Below are 18,813 nucleotides of genomic sequence, written 5' to 3' on the forward strand. Positions count from 1 at the left end.
GAAATTGAGGGATTTCACTCTGTTCCAAGCAAAATAGGTGAGAAGGGATCGCTAGATATACCTTGGTAAAAATTTAAAGGTCATATATGAGGAAAAAATCTTATATAAGGAGCATCAAGGCAAAACATACACAAAACAGAGCTTGAAAACACCACCACCACTAGCAGAACCGATGACCTAAAACCCAAAAAGATATGGCTTCAGGTAACGCAAGGAGAAAATGGATCAAATCTTCTGTGCATTGAGAGTAAACACATTGGGGACAAGTTGTTTTTCATGCATGGAGACAATAGAAATGTTTTTAAATCTTCAAGAAAACAGACTATAATATAGTTTCTTGAATACATTACTCAAAGCAATATATTACTCTCAAACTACTACAGAACATGAAGAGAAAATCAAAATTAAGAACTCAAGGAGGACATCTTATCTTGAAAGACTGGAACAACATTGAACACAAACAGGTTTCTCACACACACACACGGTTATACAGCTAAATTCAAGGATAAAACATTATTTCAAGAAGTGAATATTGTTAGAAAAATTAAAAAGGGAGATGACATGGTTTATACCACAGATAAAATAGCCAAATAGAGTTGGGAAACTAAGGGCTGAATTCCTCATATCTCATCTTGAGAGTAAAACCATATTTCATGCTTATCTCTGAAAATCAGGTAGTTATAAGTTTAAAGTATTTTAGGGCAATTTCAAATTAACCAAGATAAAATTCCAAATAGAATCGCAGAATCTAATAATCATTTCAGAGTGTATATGTATATTGAATCATCACATTGTACACTTTAAATATGTACAATTTTGTCATTTATATGCCAGTAAAACTGAGTGAAAAAAAATTCTGGGGAGAGGGACTGGAGCTTGAGGTGGTGAGGAGATTCATTATATAACTTTTCATACTTTTGAATTTAATGACATTTTATTATTTTAAAACCTATTATTAGGAAACAAAGACAAGCATAGGGCATAGTGTTCCTTTTTAGAAAAATAAATTGCAGAACCTAAGAGCAAAAGACAAGTAGCAATTGAAGGTAATGGTTACAATACATAAAAAACTGAAAACAAAACAAGAAGAAAGGGGGAAACAAAGCCCTAGGAGAAGTCTTAATCATAAATGTGAACTCCCTGATGGTCCCTGGAGCCGTTATGACACACTGTATCTTCTTGAGGTTGGCTATGATCATCTCTCTTGTACTATCCTGTTTAATTCCTAGAGCTCCCGTGGGCCAAGAATTCCTCTTGAGGAATGATCAGTATATTCCTTCTGAGGCCTCTTCCCCCTTAGTTGTCCAGGAACCCCAGGAGGGTGACTTTGTCCAAGGAGGGTGAGACCACGCTGTCCAACACCACTGCTGTGGCCCCTTGCTTCACAAGGCTGCTGTGGGAGACTGGTGCTACCAGGTTGTTGGATGCCACTGGGATGACTTAGCTGGCCAGAAGATCAGCGGCTAGGTTTTGCTGTTGTTTTAAGTGAGGAGAGACATGAACATGTCTATAAGCTGAAGAGAAAGGATCAATAGGGACCAAGAAATCGAAGGCACAGGTGACCGACTGGACAGTTGATGGATCAGTGGGCAGTTAGGGATGGAGAAGCAGTTAAGGGTGGGTCAAGGCATAGTGATGCCTTTTCCCATTCTCCACAATGGATGGTTCAGTCTTTCTCACTCTTAAGCTGCTAACCTCACCGTTTTCCTCGCACTCATCACAGAAAACTTCATCTCCAGGTTAAGAGAGAATATAGAGGTCCCAAGATACAAACCTCCCCCACACCCCTGCATCCACAACTTTGCATTCCTCCCTCCTCTCCTCAGTAGAAAAGGCGTCCCCTCTGCTGTCCAAAGCTAGCTTCTATGATGGCCCTGTCTCCCAGACACTGAACAAGAAAGAGACTTGGACGCATCCTCAGCCAAGCACATCCAAGCCTAGGTGATGCCTCTCAGCTCATCCTCTTGCCCTGTTTCCTCTGCCCCAGCAGCCCTCACTGGTGTGCCTGCCCTCGTGTTGCTTCCTGAGTGCTCCGACATCCAACTCTGTTCATAGTGCTCACTTGCTTGACATCCTTCAAGAGATTCCCTTCACCTGTGGAAGAAAACCCAGGTGCCTCATGTGTGCCTTTCATGATTGGGCCCCACCTGGCAACTGTCTAACTCATCTCTTGCTTCATTTCCCTGTGTTCTGGTCATCCTGAGAATCCTGACCACCTGGGTTCAAACCTTGGCTCCACCACATACTAGCCATGTGATCTTGGGCAATTTGCTAGAGCTCTCTGGGCCTTAGTTCTTCATCTGTAAAATGGGGATAGTCAAAGTTCCTACTTAAAGGGTTGTTGTGGGGTTAAGTGAGTTCATACATGTGAAGCTGTTAGATCAATGTCTGGCATACACTAAGCACATGATAAATGGTAGCTCCTGTTATTAGTACTTTATACAGCTCCTAAGATGTACCATCCTCTTGCTCTCCTTGTATCATTGAGGATATGGTTCTTTCTCCCAACCTCCTTCTCCTCCCCGTCCTACTTTTCTGACTAGCAAATTGTCTTTCATCTGCATGGTCTACTCTATTGCCGCCTCTCCTGTGGAGCCTTCCTAGATTTCCCCCTTGACGTGTATACATGCCAGACTGGTTGAGGGGTACTTTCTGAGCGGGACATATCTTTATTATAGCCCTTTTTCTACTTTGTTGACTTGGCTTTCCTCTTGGTCTGTGATTAACTCTAGAGTGCAGGCATTGAGGGCTGGGTGTCAAATCTAGTCCATTCTTCCATTATTTTCCATCAGTTGATGTGGCCCGACATGGAGTAAGTACTCATTTAGTATTTGTTGAATGAATGAATGAATGCATAGGTAAGGGACAGGGGCAGACAGAACACTATAGAAGAAATATGATTTCCAAGCAAAGAAGAGAAGTTCAAATTTATTAGTAATCAAATCTTTGTTGATTAAAATGAGACATCATTTTTACCTGATGAATTAGGAAACACTTTTAAAAATGACAGTATCTGTTGCTGTGACCTCTCCCTTGTTGCCAATGGGAAGGTAAAAGCAATTTAACACAATGTTTCAAGATCCTTCAAAACGTCCTTTTCTTTTGGCCACCTAATTGTGCTTCTGGGACACTAACAGAAATAATTTTAAATACAAAGAAATGTTTATGCATAAATACATACATTATGACATTATTTTATATACAAATTTGAAAAAGCCCACGAAATATCCAATAATAGAAAAGTGGATTAGCATTTTGGTTTCAGAAGAATATGTGATAAGAAATGTATTAGTTAAAGGAAAAAAGCAGACTATAAAATCTGTTCACAACTATTAAGAAAAAAGACAATTAGATACCCATGCATAGAAAAGAGTGTGAGGAAGTATACCAGAATGATTACTTGTTTTTTTAAATTAATTAATTAATTTATTGGCTGCATTGGGTCTTTGTTGCTGCACCCGGGCTTTCTCTAGTGGCAGCAAGGGAGTGCGACACTTTGTTGTGGTACGCGGGCTTCAATAGTTGTAGCTCGCAGGCTCTAGAGCACAGGCTCAGTAGTTGTGGTGCATGGGCTTAGTTGCTCCACGACATGTGGCTTAGTTGCCCCGCGGCACATAGGATCTTCCCAGACCAGGGATCAAACCTGTGTCTCCTACATTGGCAGGTGAATTCTTAACCACTGTGCCACCAGGGAAGTCCCTGATTACAGTACTTGGTTATATTTGGATGGTGGGAGTGTATGTGGTTCTTTTTCTTGCTTTGATATATTATCCAAATTCTCTATATTTAGAAATGTTTTCCTTTTACAATGGAGTAAAGCCAATAAATTTTATATTTTAAAGTGCATGCTCAGAAAGAATTAAGAATCTGATTATATTTTGTTTATGTTCTGATATGAGCAAGTCTTGAATTACAAAGTTGATTTTAAGTACCAGAGGGCACAGATCTGGTCTTGTCTTCAGCCCATCATGAGACCAGTAAATACCTGTGGGCTTATATGAGGTCACCCTCCAGGTAAGACCCCCCAGTTGTCACAGGGCTTAGCATGGCCTCTAAAACATCACATCTGGCCACCAATGAGAAAGAGTTAAAAACAAAAAGCCAAACGAGTGAGGTTTGCTTGGAGACAAATAATCCCTGAACACAGGATGGGTGTTAATGAAAAGGAAGGTGGCAGAAAACAGTCACTTTGCTTGTAAATGAAATGCATGTTCATTCCTTTCTGCCCACATGGCAAGTTAAGCACCATAATCCAGGCGTCCATTTGCTGGATGCAAAACTCCTGCAAAAATCTTGACATGATTTTAAAAACAACCCCCCCCCCCGCCCCCGCCACTGTTGTCTTAGCTTGTTGTCTTAGCTTAAATGCATATTGTATCAATTATAGAAGAATTATAGGTGAGCGTTTTAAAGGGTTTCTAAAATTGTACCCCTATGAAGAATATTGTTAATAATATACAGCAATTACTGTTAACTGCATGAGAACATCTCATTTTGTTTGGCTACACTTAAACAGCCCCAAAGTCGAGTGCACCAAGACATACTGGAATTCGAACTAAATAAATCAAAATTACCATGTACATTCCACTATATGTCAAAACAGGAAAAGCCATAGTATTTGATGTGAAGTGAAGGTTAGAACAGTAATAGAAAACTAGAAGCTGCTTACATGTATTTGGAATAAGAAAACAAGCTCAGTGATTTTCAATGCAGATGTACTTCTCTTTGAGAAAATACATCAAAAAATCAATTTACAAAGCAGAGGAATTTGGCAGCAATTATTATACTGTCAAAAGATTCTTTAGTTTCCAAAGAACTTATTTCAGAGTTCGGTGTGTTTGCTTGTCGTTAACAACTTGACAGACATTAGAGGAATTTAAAGCTAAGGTGTTCGGTGCCATTGCCAATTAAAAATGACCAAAATGAAGAGAGAGTATCTTTATATGTAATAGAGATTGAAAGGGGGCATCTAATTTGAATTCTAAGAATTAAGCATTTGTGCAGCATCTCAGATATATCCATTATATAAAGGAAGGCACACCTGGAGCTTATTACTTTATCACTTCAGACTTAAATCCTGAATTTGACTAATTAAAACAAGTGTACCATCTTTCTTTTACATTCTGCGATAAATTCCATGATTTCACTCACCAAAGACATCTCACATTTTTCCAAGATAAACTTGCTTAAAGGCAGTAACTCTTCCAGTTTAATACAACATGAAACTATCTCCATTGTGGGATGATGAGAATAATAAAAATTTCTCGTTTATTGAGCATTCATGTAGTTCCAGGCACTATAGGAAGCTAAATGCTTTTCATACCTTGCTAACTTAACCCTCATTTTTCATTTCTTCAGAAAACCATTTATTATAGAGTGCTTACTGTGTGTCAGGGGCTATTGAAGGTGCTGGGGATTCAGTGATGAACAAAATAGACAACCTGCCCTTTGCAGAACTTACTTTCTAGTGGGGGGATAAAGATGATATACAGAAAAAGAAAATAAGTGATGTACTAGGTTGGCATATGATGAATGCCACTGAGGAAAAGAAAGCAGAGAAAGGGGTTAGGGAATGCCAGGCTTGTAGGGGGAGGGGGTCACACTTTTGAAAAAGATGGTCAGAGAAGGCCTCATGGAGAAGATAACACCAAGTAGATGAAGATGCCCTATAGGAAGTGAATGAAGGACCAAACTGTGTAACTGTCTTGGGGAAGAGTACTCTAGATAGAGGGAACAGCAGGTGCAAAGGCTCTGAAGTTGGAATGTGACTGCCATGTTTGAGATAGAGCAAAGGAGTGCGGTATGGTGGGTGCAGAGAGAAAGAGAGGGGACAAGGTCTGAGAGAGAGAGCAGAAGAGGGGGCATATCATGTCGGGCCTGGTAGGCCATCATGAGACTTCATCATGAGTTCAACTTCAGGAGAAATGGCAAGCCCTTAAGAGGGTTTGAGCAGAGGTATGATATGATCTGACTTACGTTTTCACAGGATCATCCTGCCTCCTGCGGTAACATAAAATTCCGTGAAGCAAGTGGTCTTGTCCAATTTCACAGATAAGGAACAGAGCCTCAGAAAAGTTAAAAATTTACCAAAGTTCCCATTTATTAGCAAATTCGTGGCACTGGAGTTTTAATCCAGGTCTGTGTAATTTGAAGGCTCACATTTTCCCCACTAAGCCACACTGCCTCCCAGTTGCAAACAGGTTGTGACCCAGGCTGGGGAAGATGATTTTCTTATAGTCTGTGGTGACCTCTTTTTTTCTTTTTTCTCTGGAGTTCCTTGGCTTGTCTGGCGAGGCCACCATATCACGCTACTGCAGGGGACACCCCCGGAGTGACTTTATACTGTAAGTCGGAATGTTCTCCCTAGAGGTGGGCAGTACCCAGCCAACGTGGCCATATGTAATGGCTTTGTTCTCCAGTGACACTGAAAAGCTCTTTAAATGGTTTTGAACTATAGTTAGGCTGGTAGCAAAACCTAGTCAGATGTTTGTACTGGCTCCATTTGCTGTATCTTTCCATTTCTTCTTCCTCTGACACATATTCTACCAGCTGTCTCTACTATTCTCTGCTGTCTGGCAACACACTAGTCCAGCAGTATGCCAGGCTGGGACATAAGTTATGGGAAGGCAGGGTTTTCTGCTCTGTATGGGCAGCTTAGGTCCACGAGTAACAGAAAACCTGAGGGACTGTAGGATGTGAGCAGGTGTGCCTGGCTTCTGATTAGAGAAAGTGAAACATTTTATTTGTTGAATATCAAATTGAAGGAGATGACAAAGGGTGCTACCTAATTGTCATTACAATTGCTGCTTGGTTTAATTTAGGCTCAGCCAGATTTTCTTGTAAGCCTTAGGGCCCAAGGCTTGGACTCTTGAGCTCTTGTTTACATTGAAACAAATTTTTTTAGTTTGCTCGAAAGACATTGTTTACGCTTTAACAAGTCAATATGTAAGAAAATACCCGGACATTCAGAGCTTTAAAATGAAGTTTTGATTTACCATTACTTGACCAGGTGACTTTAATGGAATTATGCCTTGTAAAACTGTTCAGCATTTCATGTTTCAGGATTCTGCGTAGTTACCTAAATACCCTTGAGCAGTTTGGCTTTTTTTTAGTCTTATGGCTTTAATTACAAAAATGGAGAGAAAATCATGGCGGCATCCCTTATAAGATTAACTATATAAAATATTAGTGCCAGGAGCGTAGTGCAATGTTGAGTAAAGGCAAAGGTGATTGCCATTTGAGTCTTTAAGATGAACAATAGTAATAACAAAATATGAGATCAATAAAATTACAGCTGCTTTTTAAAGTGCATTTTTATTTTCCTTAAATGATGGGGCAGGAAGTACCAAGATGAGATTTTGCTCTCAGGTCATGTTTGAGGTTCACTCTGAAGGTTTAAGTGAGAAAGGGCTACGTGTGATGAAAGTTGGACCTTTGTTTTCGTGACTGCTGCTAGCAAAAATGGAATAGGTGGAAAACAGTTTGGTGGGTCCTCGATAAGTTAAACATAAAATTACTTTGTGACCCAGCGATCCTGCTCCTAGGTGTGAACACCTAAAGAGTTGAAAGCAAGTATTCAAACAAAAACTTGTACATGAATGTTCATAGCAGCACCGTTCCCAATAACCAAAAAGGGCGAAACAACCCAGATGTCCACTGCTGCGTGAATAGATAAGCAAAATGTGGTACTTTCGTACAATGGACTATTATTCAGCCATAAAAAGAAATGAAGTACTGATACCTGCTGCAACATGTATGAACATGCAAACTCTATGCTAAGCGAGAAAAGCAGACACAAAAGACCATATTGCATGACTCCATTTATATGAAATATCCAGATTGGTAGTCTGCAGAGACAGAAAGCAGATTAGTGGTGGCCAGGTGGGGAGAGGGCTGGGGGCAAGGAAGAAACTGGAGTGACTGCTTCTTTGGGGTGATGAAAATATTTTGGAACAGATAGAGGTGGTGGCTGCATAACATGAATGCAGTAAATGCCACTAATGGTAGATTTTGTGTTATGTGCATTTCACCACCATAAGAAGAAACGGAATGTGCTACTTTTGAAAAGATTCCTCATTCTTGGTGAAGCCCATTAAAGTGTGACAGGGTGGGGTGGGTCCTAAAGAGGGGACATGTGGCAAACACAGGGCAAAGGGGTTAGCAGGGCAAGGCTTGCACTGCCTGATTGGGATCCCCGGTGCCAGGACCTGGCTCGTGTGGGTACAGCAGCTGCCCCGGCAGCCGCTCAGGGGCCCCTGGTGTCCTGCATGGCTGAGGGCGGTTTCAAGTGTAGGGCAGCTTGTTTGGAATCTTCACATGAAGACATGGAAAGCAGTGGAATACTGAGCTCTTTAAAACCCAGACATACAGAAACCCCGCAGATATAAATTTTCACTGCAGTGAGGCCAGGATAATTTCAGTTTATCCAATGAAAGGAAAATAAACTTTTATGACCTGGTGGCGCTAGAGTAGGTTTTAAAGGTGCATGGAAAGTTTCTAGTTGTTGCTGCACACACTCTTCCGTCGTCCTTGGGAGCGTGCCACTTCTTCCTCTTTACGCCGTTTTCTACCCTCAAAAAGGAAAAGATTTCAAATGACTTTTTTTTTTTCCTGAGGATGCAAGTAATATTTGATAATTATAAAAATTCAGAAAAAGCAGACATTTTATATACAGGAATAAGATCACTTATATTTATATATAAAGAAAGCTCAGCATCAGAGATAACGCTATGGATGTTCGGCATGTCTCCTTCCAGTCTTTTTTTCTGTGAATATATATATCACTATGTACCAGTATCTTTAGTTTCATTGGGATCATACTACGTTTATCACCATAGCATGGACGTCTTGGTACCAATGAATACCAATCAATCAACAGCCTACTTTTCATGGTTGCATGGTTTTCAGTTTTGTGCGTGTGTCATGACTGATTATTCCATGACTAGTAAATGAGCCAGGGGCTTTCCTTGGAGTGGCTCCTCTGTGGTCACTTGGTCCTCTGTCAGAGATGGTTGGTGACTCAAGGTTTCTGAAATTGCTTTCTCTTATTTATGCGAGTTAGTGATAGCGCTCAAAGCAGAGGTCATGGACAGGAAAGGGAATAGAGAGGGCTGTTAAAAAATCAGCTCAAAAGCCACTGCCTTCAGCTTTCCCTGAATGAGCCCCACTCCATGCGGTCACTCTGTCTTCTGTGTCCCAACAAAAAAGGGACAGAATAATATGCAGAAGTGTGGACTCTGGAGCCAGACTGCAGGGGTTCGCATTCTGACTTCGTGACATTGGGTGTATTAGTTAACATTTCTGTGCCTCAAGTGTTTTCATCTGTAAAATGGGGCTATTGCTAGTATCTACCTTCTGGGCCAGGTGAGATGATCCATGCCAGAAGGACCCAGCAGCACAGGACCTGGCATATAGCTAGTACTCAGCAAGTGGCGAGGGTTATTATTACTATTCAGTTCATTCAAGTGGCCCTCCCAGTTAGTAGCTAGGGAGTTCATCTGGATGCCTGGAAGCCCAAATAGGTTATAGACTCTGAAAAGTTCAGATGCTAAAGTGACTACAGTGTTCTCCAGACAGTGAGCCCCTGGTCAATGTTATTGGTTGATTGTCTAACCCAAACTGACTTGCTGTGATGGTGGTGTCCTCTTGATTGAATTTGGCCTTCATTTCCCATTAAAAAAGCAAAAGCAAAGCAAAATAAAACAAAAAACCCAGAGACCCTAATAAGTGGATGTAGGTGAAATACAAGTCCTTCAGGTAGGCCAACATCACAGCTATGGGCTTTCCTGCACTCTATCTAAGGAAATTCTTGACCAGAAGAACCTCTAGATCTCTTAAATGGTAGTGAAAATGACAAGAAATATATAGAAGAACTAAAAGCCATTATTCCAAACAACTACTCTATAGCAGAAGAACAAATAAAATCTTGTATTCCGTCATTTATTTGGGATTCTTGGGAACTGAATTATTTCCAGTAAGTAGATTTTCTAGATGGTGGAAGCTTATTCATTTAACCACCATAACGTTATGTTTGCATTTTGACCATTTTAATGTAATTCTTTCTAATGCCTGTCTCATGGTTTATAGCTTTCATATAGAGAATATATTGAAGACATGACAGCCAGGCTTTGAGGCTTTGAGGCTTCATTGTGAATATGTTGCTGTCATTTGGGGTTTTTTTCTTTGTTTTGTTTGTTTGTTTGTTTTTTGCTCTGCCAAATGATCTCAATGCCATTTGCCTTCTAAAAGACCCAGTCAGCTGTACCTTTACATAGCTCTTTTCACTTTTCACTTTTTTCTCTCACTGGTAGGGTGTGTCAGTTTTTACTTTTTATTACAGAAATGTGCACAATCACTTTCCCCATCTCCAAAACACCTTTCTAACTTACTGATTTATAAGTTTTATACCCTGGGAAACCAGAACCCCAAGTCTGTTACTATTTTGTGTAAAGTAAGATTAATAGGCATTCAATGAGATCATGTATTTAGTTCACAGGATTTTTGACCATTCGAGGACTTTAAGAATTTACTTCCCGGTTGTAGACTGTTATCTGATAGAAGTTTGACTCTGGGCAAAACGCCATTTTATTTATAAGCTGTTGTGCTTATGGTTTTCCATTGTAGCACGAGTGCCTTCCTGTTGCTCTGAAGTAGAGAAATTAAATCAAAGAAAAATAATAACCTGTCTCTAGGCAGTTGGTAAAGTTTTGTAAAATGGGATTTGGGTATTTTTAATAGAAAGAAAGGTAAAAATAGTCTTAGAGATAATTTCTTGAGTGTTTTTCCATTTTCTTTACAGAGAAATAATGAGTGTAACTGTCGGGAAACTCACAGACCAAGAAGTTATAACCATTGCGCGTCACTACCGGGTGCCTGAGGACCTGTGTCCAGATTCGAATGCCCTAATTGCACAGGCCCGTGAACAGCTCAAGAAAAATAATTTTGAGAATTTTGAAAGACTCATTGCTACCTGTGTATACCAAGATCGAGAAAAGTAAGCTTTTATTTTATTGATTCTAATAAATCACTTGTGTTTCTGTGAGCCTGAGTAATGAAAAGAATTTATCTTATCATAAAGGGCAAAAAGAAAATTGGCATGTCTCCTCATACTCCACTATGTAGCAAAGCAACCTTAAATCATTTTTGGAGATTATCTGGGTACATGTATTTCATAGTGATGGATGGTGAGCTTTGCTTGTTGATGGAATAGGGGAGGCCCTGTATCTTCAAAAGAATAGGACTGCCCCTTTGCATTTTCTTTTAATTGGTTTCTAGAGGCTTTCAATTGAAACATAGTAAATCAATGTTAGAAAGTTTAATTCTGAGATGTCGTCTCTTTACATTATTTTAGTGATAAGGGTGATTTATAAATGTGACTTTTATAATACACAGAACAGAGGATTTGCAAGTAAACTTTCTGTAAAATTTCTTTGAAATTATTTCTTCTTGAAAATAATGAAGCTCAGCATAATCTATTTGTAATACCTTTATCATGCTTGCATTGAGCTTTATTAAGTCATTGTTACAAACAACTGGAGCCCCATCTTAATATGTTTTGGTGTTCATCTTACCCACAGACCTGATGTAGTGTGTGTGTGGCGGCAGGGAGTACTCATCTGGAGTTAGGAAACCTTAGATCTAACTCTGATTTTACTACAGACCACTGCCATTTCTTTTCCCCATGACCCCTTCCTTTATCCCAGACCTGAGGTGTGCACCCAAGTGGCTACCTGCATACCCTAAATATCTTTGAAGGTCCCATAGTTTATCTTGATAGTGAATGTGTTGTTTTTTTTTTAAACTAATCCATAATACACCCTTGTTGAGTTGTTATAAAGATGGTATTTTTTGTACCCCCCCCAAAATAATAAATAAATAAATAAAATTAAAAAAAAAAGATGGTATTTTTCCTTGGATCTTTAAGCTTCTCTGAGCCTCCTGGAGGATGTGTGACCTGAGCTTTGCAAGACCCTGGCTTTGCTTTCCACCCTGCTGGTACCCCTTCCCAGGGTGAGAAGTGCGACCCTTCTTCACTAAAGGAACACCTCTTGGGAAAAATGGGGCTAGTTGATCAGACAGCTCTGAGGTTCTTCCACATCCAACAAGCTTTAGTTCTAGACATAAACATTCTCTTATCATTTTATAACCTACTGCAAAGAAAGAAGCCCACTTTCTTTCTTGTTGGTTCTAATTTTGCCTGATGCCTGGAAGAACACTGGCTGAGTGAGAACATTGGACAAGCATTTCTGTGCCCCCAGCAGGCTAGGGAAAATGACTGTTGGGCTTCTCTGAGAAAAAATTGAGGTGAACGTTAAGGCCCCAGTTGGGGCTTCTAGGTTATAAGGTTTGGGTCCAAGGAAAAGACTAGAAAAACACCCTTCAGTCATATAATACTTGTGTTGGAGGCTCTAGATGCCTGTCAAGTTAAGAGATGTTTTCAAATATCAGAACCATTTTTGACTAGTGGTCAAGAATGCAGATCGATTACTTAGAGCAACACTCGTGGCTGCAGCCTTAATAGGCTGCACTATCACCAACCAAGAATGTGAGTCTTAATGGAAAGGCCTTTGTAAGGACAGAATCTAGTGACTTCTGAAATGGAAAAAAGTTGGTGAAATGCAATATTACTGTTTTTCCGTACGGTGATTCCAATACCAGTTTTCGTACTTATTTCCATGTGCACGCTTTTAGGACACATTTGTATTTTTTTTCCTATAGAGTGTAATTGTTACTCAAGAGACACAAAGTATATAAAAGCCCATTTACTTTGTTTTAATGCAGGAAAAAAGTGTTACCCAGCAAAGACATCAAAAGGCTGTGTAAGTCCTCCAGATTACCTTTGAGTGCTGATCTTCTAGGATCCTTACTGTCCAGGTAAGTGAGAATTCCACGCTCATGGACAATGTCCTGCATATTTTTGTTTCAGAGGCTATTCCTGGTTTTACATCTGCCTTTAATTGCCCTTGATTTACCCTTGACTGTTTTTATTATATTACTGATGACACACCTCCATTTAAGTGGAGATGGAAAAGTCAGTCATGATTTTGAATGCTAGAGAGCCTATTATGAATTTTCATTTTATCTTTTTAACATTAAGATATACTTATATACACACAGATTCCTGGGACAAAATGAAAATGTACAACTTCGTTGGTTATGAGAGTCTTAGATGTAAACTTTAGGACAGATTTTTCAAAGCAGTAGTTTCTAATGGCTAAAGACATGCAGCAAGAGGACCTCATGTTATTAGCAGAGTTCTGTCCTGCTAGAACACTAGATGTAAAGTGCAGAGATTATGATGTTGCAAAAGGAAAGCACAGTGAACTGCTTTCTAAAACACCTCACTTCTTGTGTTGAGCCTGACTTTCAACTTCCTGGCACCACCCTTCTAGCCACCCAGACTCGGGTCATCTTTTATGCTTCCCATGGCATGACTCCAGCCACTCCTCTAACTTACTTATCTTGATAATTCTGACATCTGGGGCTGTGTTCTAGGCATCGTTATCATTGCTTTGAAGACATTACCTCATTTACTTTGTGAGAACAACTTGGTGAGGTCAGAGCTATTATCCTATCTTACATGAGGATGCTGAGGTCCAGAGAGATAAAATTTTGCCCAAAGTCACATAGTCTAGAAGAAGAGCTGTGACTTAACCCCTGAACCTTTAAAACGCACATCTACTTCTAACCATTTTGAATTATTGTCTACAGATAGCCAGTAGATAAGAATGTCTTGACAGTGCTACCTCCTTTCTACTGCTTGCATCTGCTCTCTCCCCTCCATTGCCACTACGTTCACTCTTGTTCTGACCCACCTTTCTTTTTGACTGTTGCAGGGCCTCCACATTGGTCTTTCTTCCACCAGCCTCTAAATTTTTAAATCCATCTTTACATCTAGCAGCTAAGCACCTTCTAAGAGTAAGACTATCATAGTGTCACTCTCCTACTCACAAGCCTTCTGTACCATTTCTTTGTTCTCTAAGGAATGACCAGACTCCTCAGCTTTGAGCTCCTTCTCCCCCTTCTCCATTGTGAGGCTTAGGGTTGTCACTAGAGCATTATTCTCAAGCAGGGACTGCAGTGGGGAGTCCTCATCCCAGACAAAAAAAGAAACAAAAGGAAGTAGACAAAACTAAATTCCATGTGGGTGAACTAGGGTCCAAGGTATCAGGAGGGGAATCAAGAAGAGGCCAGTTCAGTTGGGTGTGTGTATGTGCATTGGATTGACCTGGGGTTATCTTTTAGACCATCAGTTCTATTTGCTTTTATTTGCTAGGAGCAGCATGAGGGATACGTAGGCCATCCCAGTGTAAAGGGCCTGAGATGGAATAGGCAGGCTTAGGAGTCCGGTTTCTCCACAGTTATCACATTCCCAAAGCTCCTCTTCCCATTCCCAATAATCCAGCCAGATGGTCCATTTAGCATTTCACATGTATACCTCCTGCATTCCCACGTTTGTGCATTTTCTCCTGCTTTCTCTTCAGTAGGAACTAGCTTCCGATTTTCTTCACCCGCTGAAAGCTTGTTCTTCATTTAAGACCCATTTCAAATAGCACCATATCCATGAAGCCCTCTTGGATTTGCTTGGCTGGCAGTGATTATCTCCTCCTAAGGATTCTCACAGCACTATTTATGTTTCTTTTTTTGTCTCTTACCTTGTAATGAAGATTTGTGACTAGACATTTGATCCACTCAGATACAGAGACCTGCTTCCAACGTGTTTGATTTACTGCCTCAAAATAAGCAGTGGGTTGTCACATCTTGACAGTTTTACCCCTACCTTGTCTCCTATATTCTTTGAATCTACTTGCTAGCTGTGTAATCTTGTGCAAGATTTTTGACCTGCCTGAACCCCAGATTCCTTCCCTGTAGAATCAGATAACAATACCCACTTCCTTGTGGTTCTCAGGGTGAATTGAGATAACCTACATAAATTCCACAGTACCATAGCACCTGGTACTAAGTACTGATTGGGGACTAGGAGAAAAGTTTCCATCAGGGATCATAGACCACACACTCTGACTTAGAAATGAATTGGAAGAGACCCGTGTCCTTCTACATAGAGGAAGCCTTGTTTTCAAACAGTTGGAGCTGAATGCCTTTCACACATTAAGCTGTCTTCTAGTCAGGAAGCTGCGGATGTTTATTAGATTATCTCTTGATGGCCTAGAGGATGAGTTGTCCTGGAAAGTCCAGTAATGTGGGAGCCTGGCCTCTGGGGAGCCTAGATGTTTCTTATCCAGCACTGAGGCCACCAAGTCATCATCCTCTCATCCTCTCAGCAGACTGTTTTGTCTTTGCCTTGACGATTTGACATTAAAGGCAGAAAGACGATTCCCCAACTTGCTGCGAAGCCGGCTCAGTCTCAGATCACATCCGCCTCCGAGCCCAGCTTGGCTCGGAGGAGGTCATCCCTCTGAGCCGCTAAGCAGACCATGTTCAGTCTAACTTTGCCTCTAATTGTGCACTGACCCTTCTCCACACTCAGGGGAAACTTCAGACTAATCAGATTAGAAAATGTCTCATTCCCATTCCCCTCTCCCTCCAATATGCCCTGCCACGATTTGGGTCACATGCTTGGTGTTTTGCATCATCTCCGCAGATTCCTTTCAAAGACTCCCTAATTCCTAATGGGCCCATCAGCCTGCAGCTTACATTTATATTCTGCATTCTTATTGTTCCCCACAGACTCCACAGGGCTTTCCAGAGCCTTGACCAGACTCTCTTTCTACACAGCCCTCCTGTGGCACGCTAAGCCAGAGCCCCTCTGACGTCTGCAGTCTCCCGTGGGAGACAGACCCGGAGTTTGTTGACTTGGTTCAGTGCATATTCTGCCCAGTGGCAGTTTTACCTGCCTGGGATGGAGCTGGGCAGTGGTCGAGCAGCCCTAGAGCCCTGCTGCTATGTGAATTCAGATCAGGAGATGCAAAACTATATGGCTAAAGATTCGGATGCTTTCTTTCATCCGGTTCGGATTGTTACCCGTGTCTTTCTCCTGACCCTGAGTCTGGGTGTGAAGATTTCCCTGCTACTCCATTTCCATTTTTCTTGTGTTTTAGGTAGGTCTTTTCCTTACGAACACAACTCCTGCTGGAATCAGGACTTCAGAATCTTTTCACACCTGGTTACCCCAGCCCCTGTCCGTTTGTGCTGTGGTAGCTAGTATGAGGTCCCCTTACTTACCAAACGAAGTCATTTCACTAATGCACAGAGCATCAGACTTAAATGTTGGATGTAGTGGTAGCTATTACCCATTCATAATAGGAGTGACACTCTGGATTGACATCGTGCCTAGGGCCCTAAAATAGTCTGTAAATCTCTGCACACATTAAAAGGTACATTTTAGTTGATGGTAGGCATGATAGCTCCTTTCATAAGTGCAAACATTGAGGTATAAGGAGGCTCTCTCACTCAAAGAGCTTGCTTCAGCCCCAAATGAGTCTCTAACGGAATTAAAACGACAACTCCCCAAGACACCCTAAACCTTTGTTTCTATCTGATCTCCTAGGGGTAGGGATGATACCTCATTCACCTTTGCAGTCCCAGAGACTTGTCCTGTACTGGTACACTGGGCAGAGGGGAGAAACACATGGGCTTGATTTCTGTCAGAGCTGCTTCTGAAGTCCAACCCTGCTGCCTTCTGCCCAGGTAACTCAACCCCTCTCAGCCTTCATTTGGGTATTAATATTTGCTCAGTACTAGTAAGCAAGAAATTCTGGTTCTCAAACCATAAGAGGTAGAGAGTATTCTGAGGTTATTCCATTCTGTGTTCCTGGTGGGACTGGGGAGTAAAGAGGCAGCCTCCTCCCCTAATTGTGGCCTTCCGAATCGGGACTTGGAATAGCTGGAAATTCAAGTGCGGCTCTTTCCCCAGCAGCTCTGCCCCAAGCTAGTCTATTACAGCTGGCTCTGGGCTCCATGGAATGCCTTAGAACTGGCCTCCCAAGAGAGCTGGTGCCTCATCCAGAAATATCAGTTAAAATGGAAAAAGTTAACAGGGCTTTAAAATCATCTCATTTACTCTACCCAACCTCTCCCCCTGCCCCCCTCCCAGAGGCATGGTTGGGGCTCAAGTGATTTCACCCAACCAAATGTGGCAGTGAAGCTGAGGGGCAAGGGTTGGCCATGTGCTTCCTAATGTTGCAGAATGCTTGGTGTTCTGGGAAGTTTTCAGAGAGAAACCCTCTTCTCTCCCTCTCCTTATCTCTGTCTGTCTGTCTCACACACACGCACACACACGCTTTCTACCTTTTCAAATATAAGGTGATTTGGTCCCTAAGGAGATCTGTGCTGGGCTCACAATCAGAATTTAGAGGCCTGGTGATTCAAGATCACAGGAGTTAACTCGTTGGCAACTTGGGCAGTGCCATCTTGCCAACTCCTACGTTTTTGTGACCAACCGGCATGGTGGCCCAGAGCTCCACTTTTTTTCTCAAGTCTCTGGTCTTTAAGACTCTCACCACGTGTTTCATTGTGCACCCCTGGGTTTGTTGGATAATGAACTGAAACCAAACACGACCAAGTCAAAAATATGTCTTCACTACCTTCCCTCCCTTTCAGCCCTGGTCCTGCTGCCAGCCCGTTCCCCTAGGTTATGAGATGGCCTTTGCAGCAGAGGGGAACCCACGTTACTCTTCAGCAGAATACAGCTGCTGCTGCGCCTGTTACCTCCACAGATGGTGGAAATAAAGCAGATCAGGATTATTCCCTGCGGCAAGGAGATGGATGGCTTCTGTGGTTTTCAAGCCATTCATCATTTTTGGGAGGGAGACCAAGAGCACCTGTCAAATGACACATTAGACCCACTTCTAAGAACTCCCACCTAGCAAGGCATTGGGAAGCCTGCTTGGGGTTCATTATTATTATCTGGAGGGGATCCAGAGACACTGCCTTCCCTTCCTCTTCTTCCACAAACATGTGCTTTAGTTTGTGTAGGGAAGGAAATGGTGGCTTGCCCGAGTATCAAAGGGAAAGAAGAATTTATGGAGGTTTTAGGAAAACACTTTAGCACTGTGAGCTGGGACTTTAAAGTAAGGAGGCTGACTTTTTAACAAGCACAGACACACTTAAAAGCCAGAATTAGTGTTGCCCTTTAGGGCAGTCACCCTGGACGGCTGTGTGCTGATTCCAACAATGTCGCCATAGAAAGCTCTTCTTTGGAATTGCCTTCACAGCCTTTTCAAAGGAATTTCCTCCAGAGTGGCAAATCTTTGTCCTTTGACCATGAATCAGAGTCTTAGTAAGAGTCAAATGTCATTTAGCGAGGAGCGAAGTAGGGGATTCAGGTGGACAACCAGCTTGCTAACATTTTTGATCATAACAGCATGACCCAGAAGTAAGGAGATCCATTCTCTATACGATTCATAGGCTTTTCCAAAATATTTTGAAAGGATGGATAAGATTTGGTGAATGATGACCTGTAGTCATGAAGCAGGGAGGACGGCTGGGGAGATACTGTTCAGGGGAAATTGACCTACTTGTCCTCACTCCCCTAATAGTCAAGCCTTTCTCCGTCTCTAAACTGCTCCCTCTCGTCTCCTTCTCCTCCAGCCTGGACTGTTTTTAGAACTGCAGCACTCCTTTGTATCCTAGTCTTTCCTCTCTCACAACCTCATCTAACAGTAGTATATAGCAGATATAGTGTATAGTAGCAAATGAGGGCGTGAAAAATCTCACTAGATCAGTGGTCCAGGGGAGGAAGCTCTGTGCTGAGTTTGGGAGCAGGGAGGAAAACCAGGAGACGATTTCCTCATCCACAGGCTCTTGAGTGGTACTCCTGCCTTTCCAAGTCTGACTTGTATGAGTTTACTACCT

At 41.7% G+C, this 18,813-nt stretch overlaps 1 protein-coding gene across 1 annotated transcript in view; it reads left to right on the forward strand.

The window, feature by feature from the left end:
• The window catches only part of EFHC2 (EF-hand domain containing 2), a 190,195-nt gene that overhangs the window by 138,799 nt on the left and 32,583 nt on the right, over nucleotides 1–18,813 (forward strand). The window contains exons 12-13 of the mRNA XM_057717317.1: nucleotides 10,799–10,993; nucleotides 12,781–12,873. Of these exons, the coding sequence (XP_057573300.1) occupies nucleotides 10,799–10,993; nucleotides 12,781–12,873 (288 nt within the window). The remainder of the gene's footprint in view (nucleotides 1–10,798; nucleotides 10,994–12,780; nucleotides 12,874–18,813) is intronic.

Source organism: Hippopotamus amphibius, chromosome X, assembly GCF_030028045.1.
Source record: "Hippopotamus amphibius kiboko isolate mHipAmp2 chromosome X, mHipAmp2.hap2, whole genome shotgun sequence".
In the NCBI taxonomy this organism is placed as follows: Eukaryota; Metazoa; Chordata; class Mammalia; order Artiodactyla; family Hippopotamidae; genus Hippopotamus; species Hippopotamus amphibius.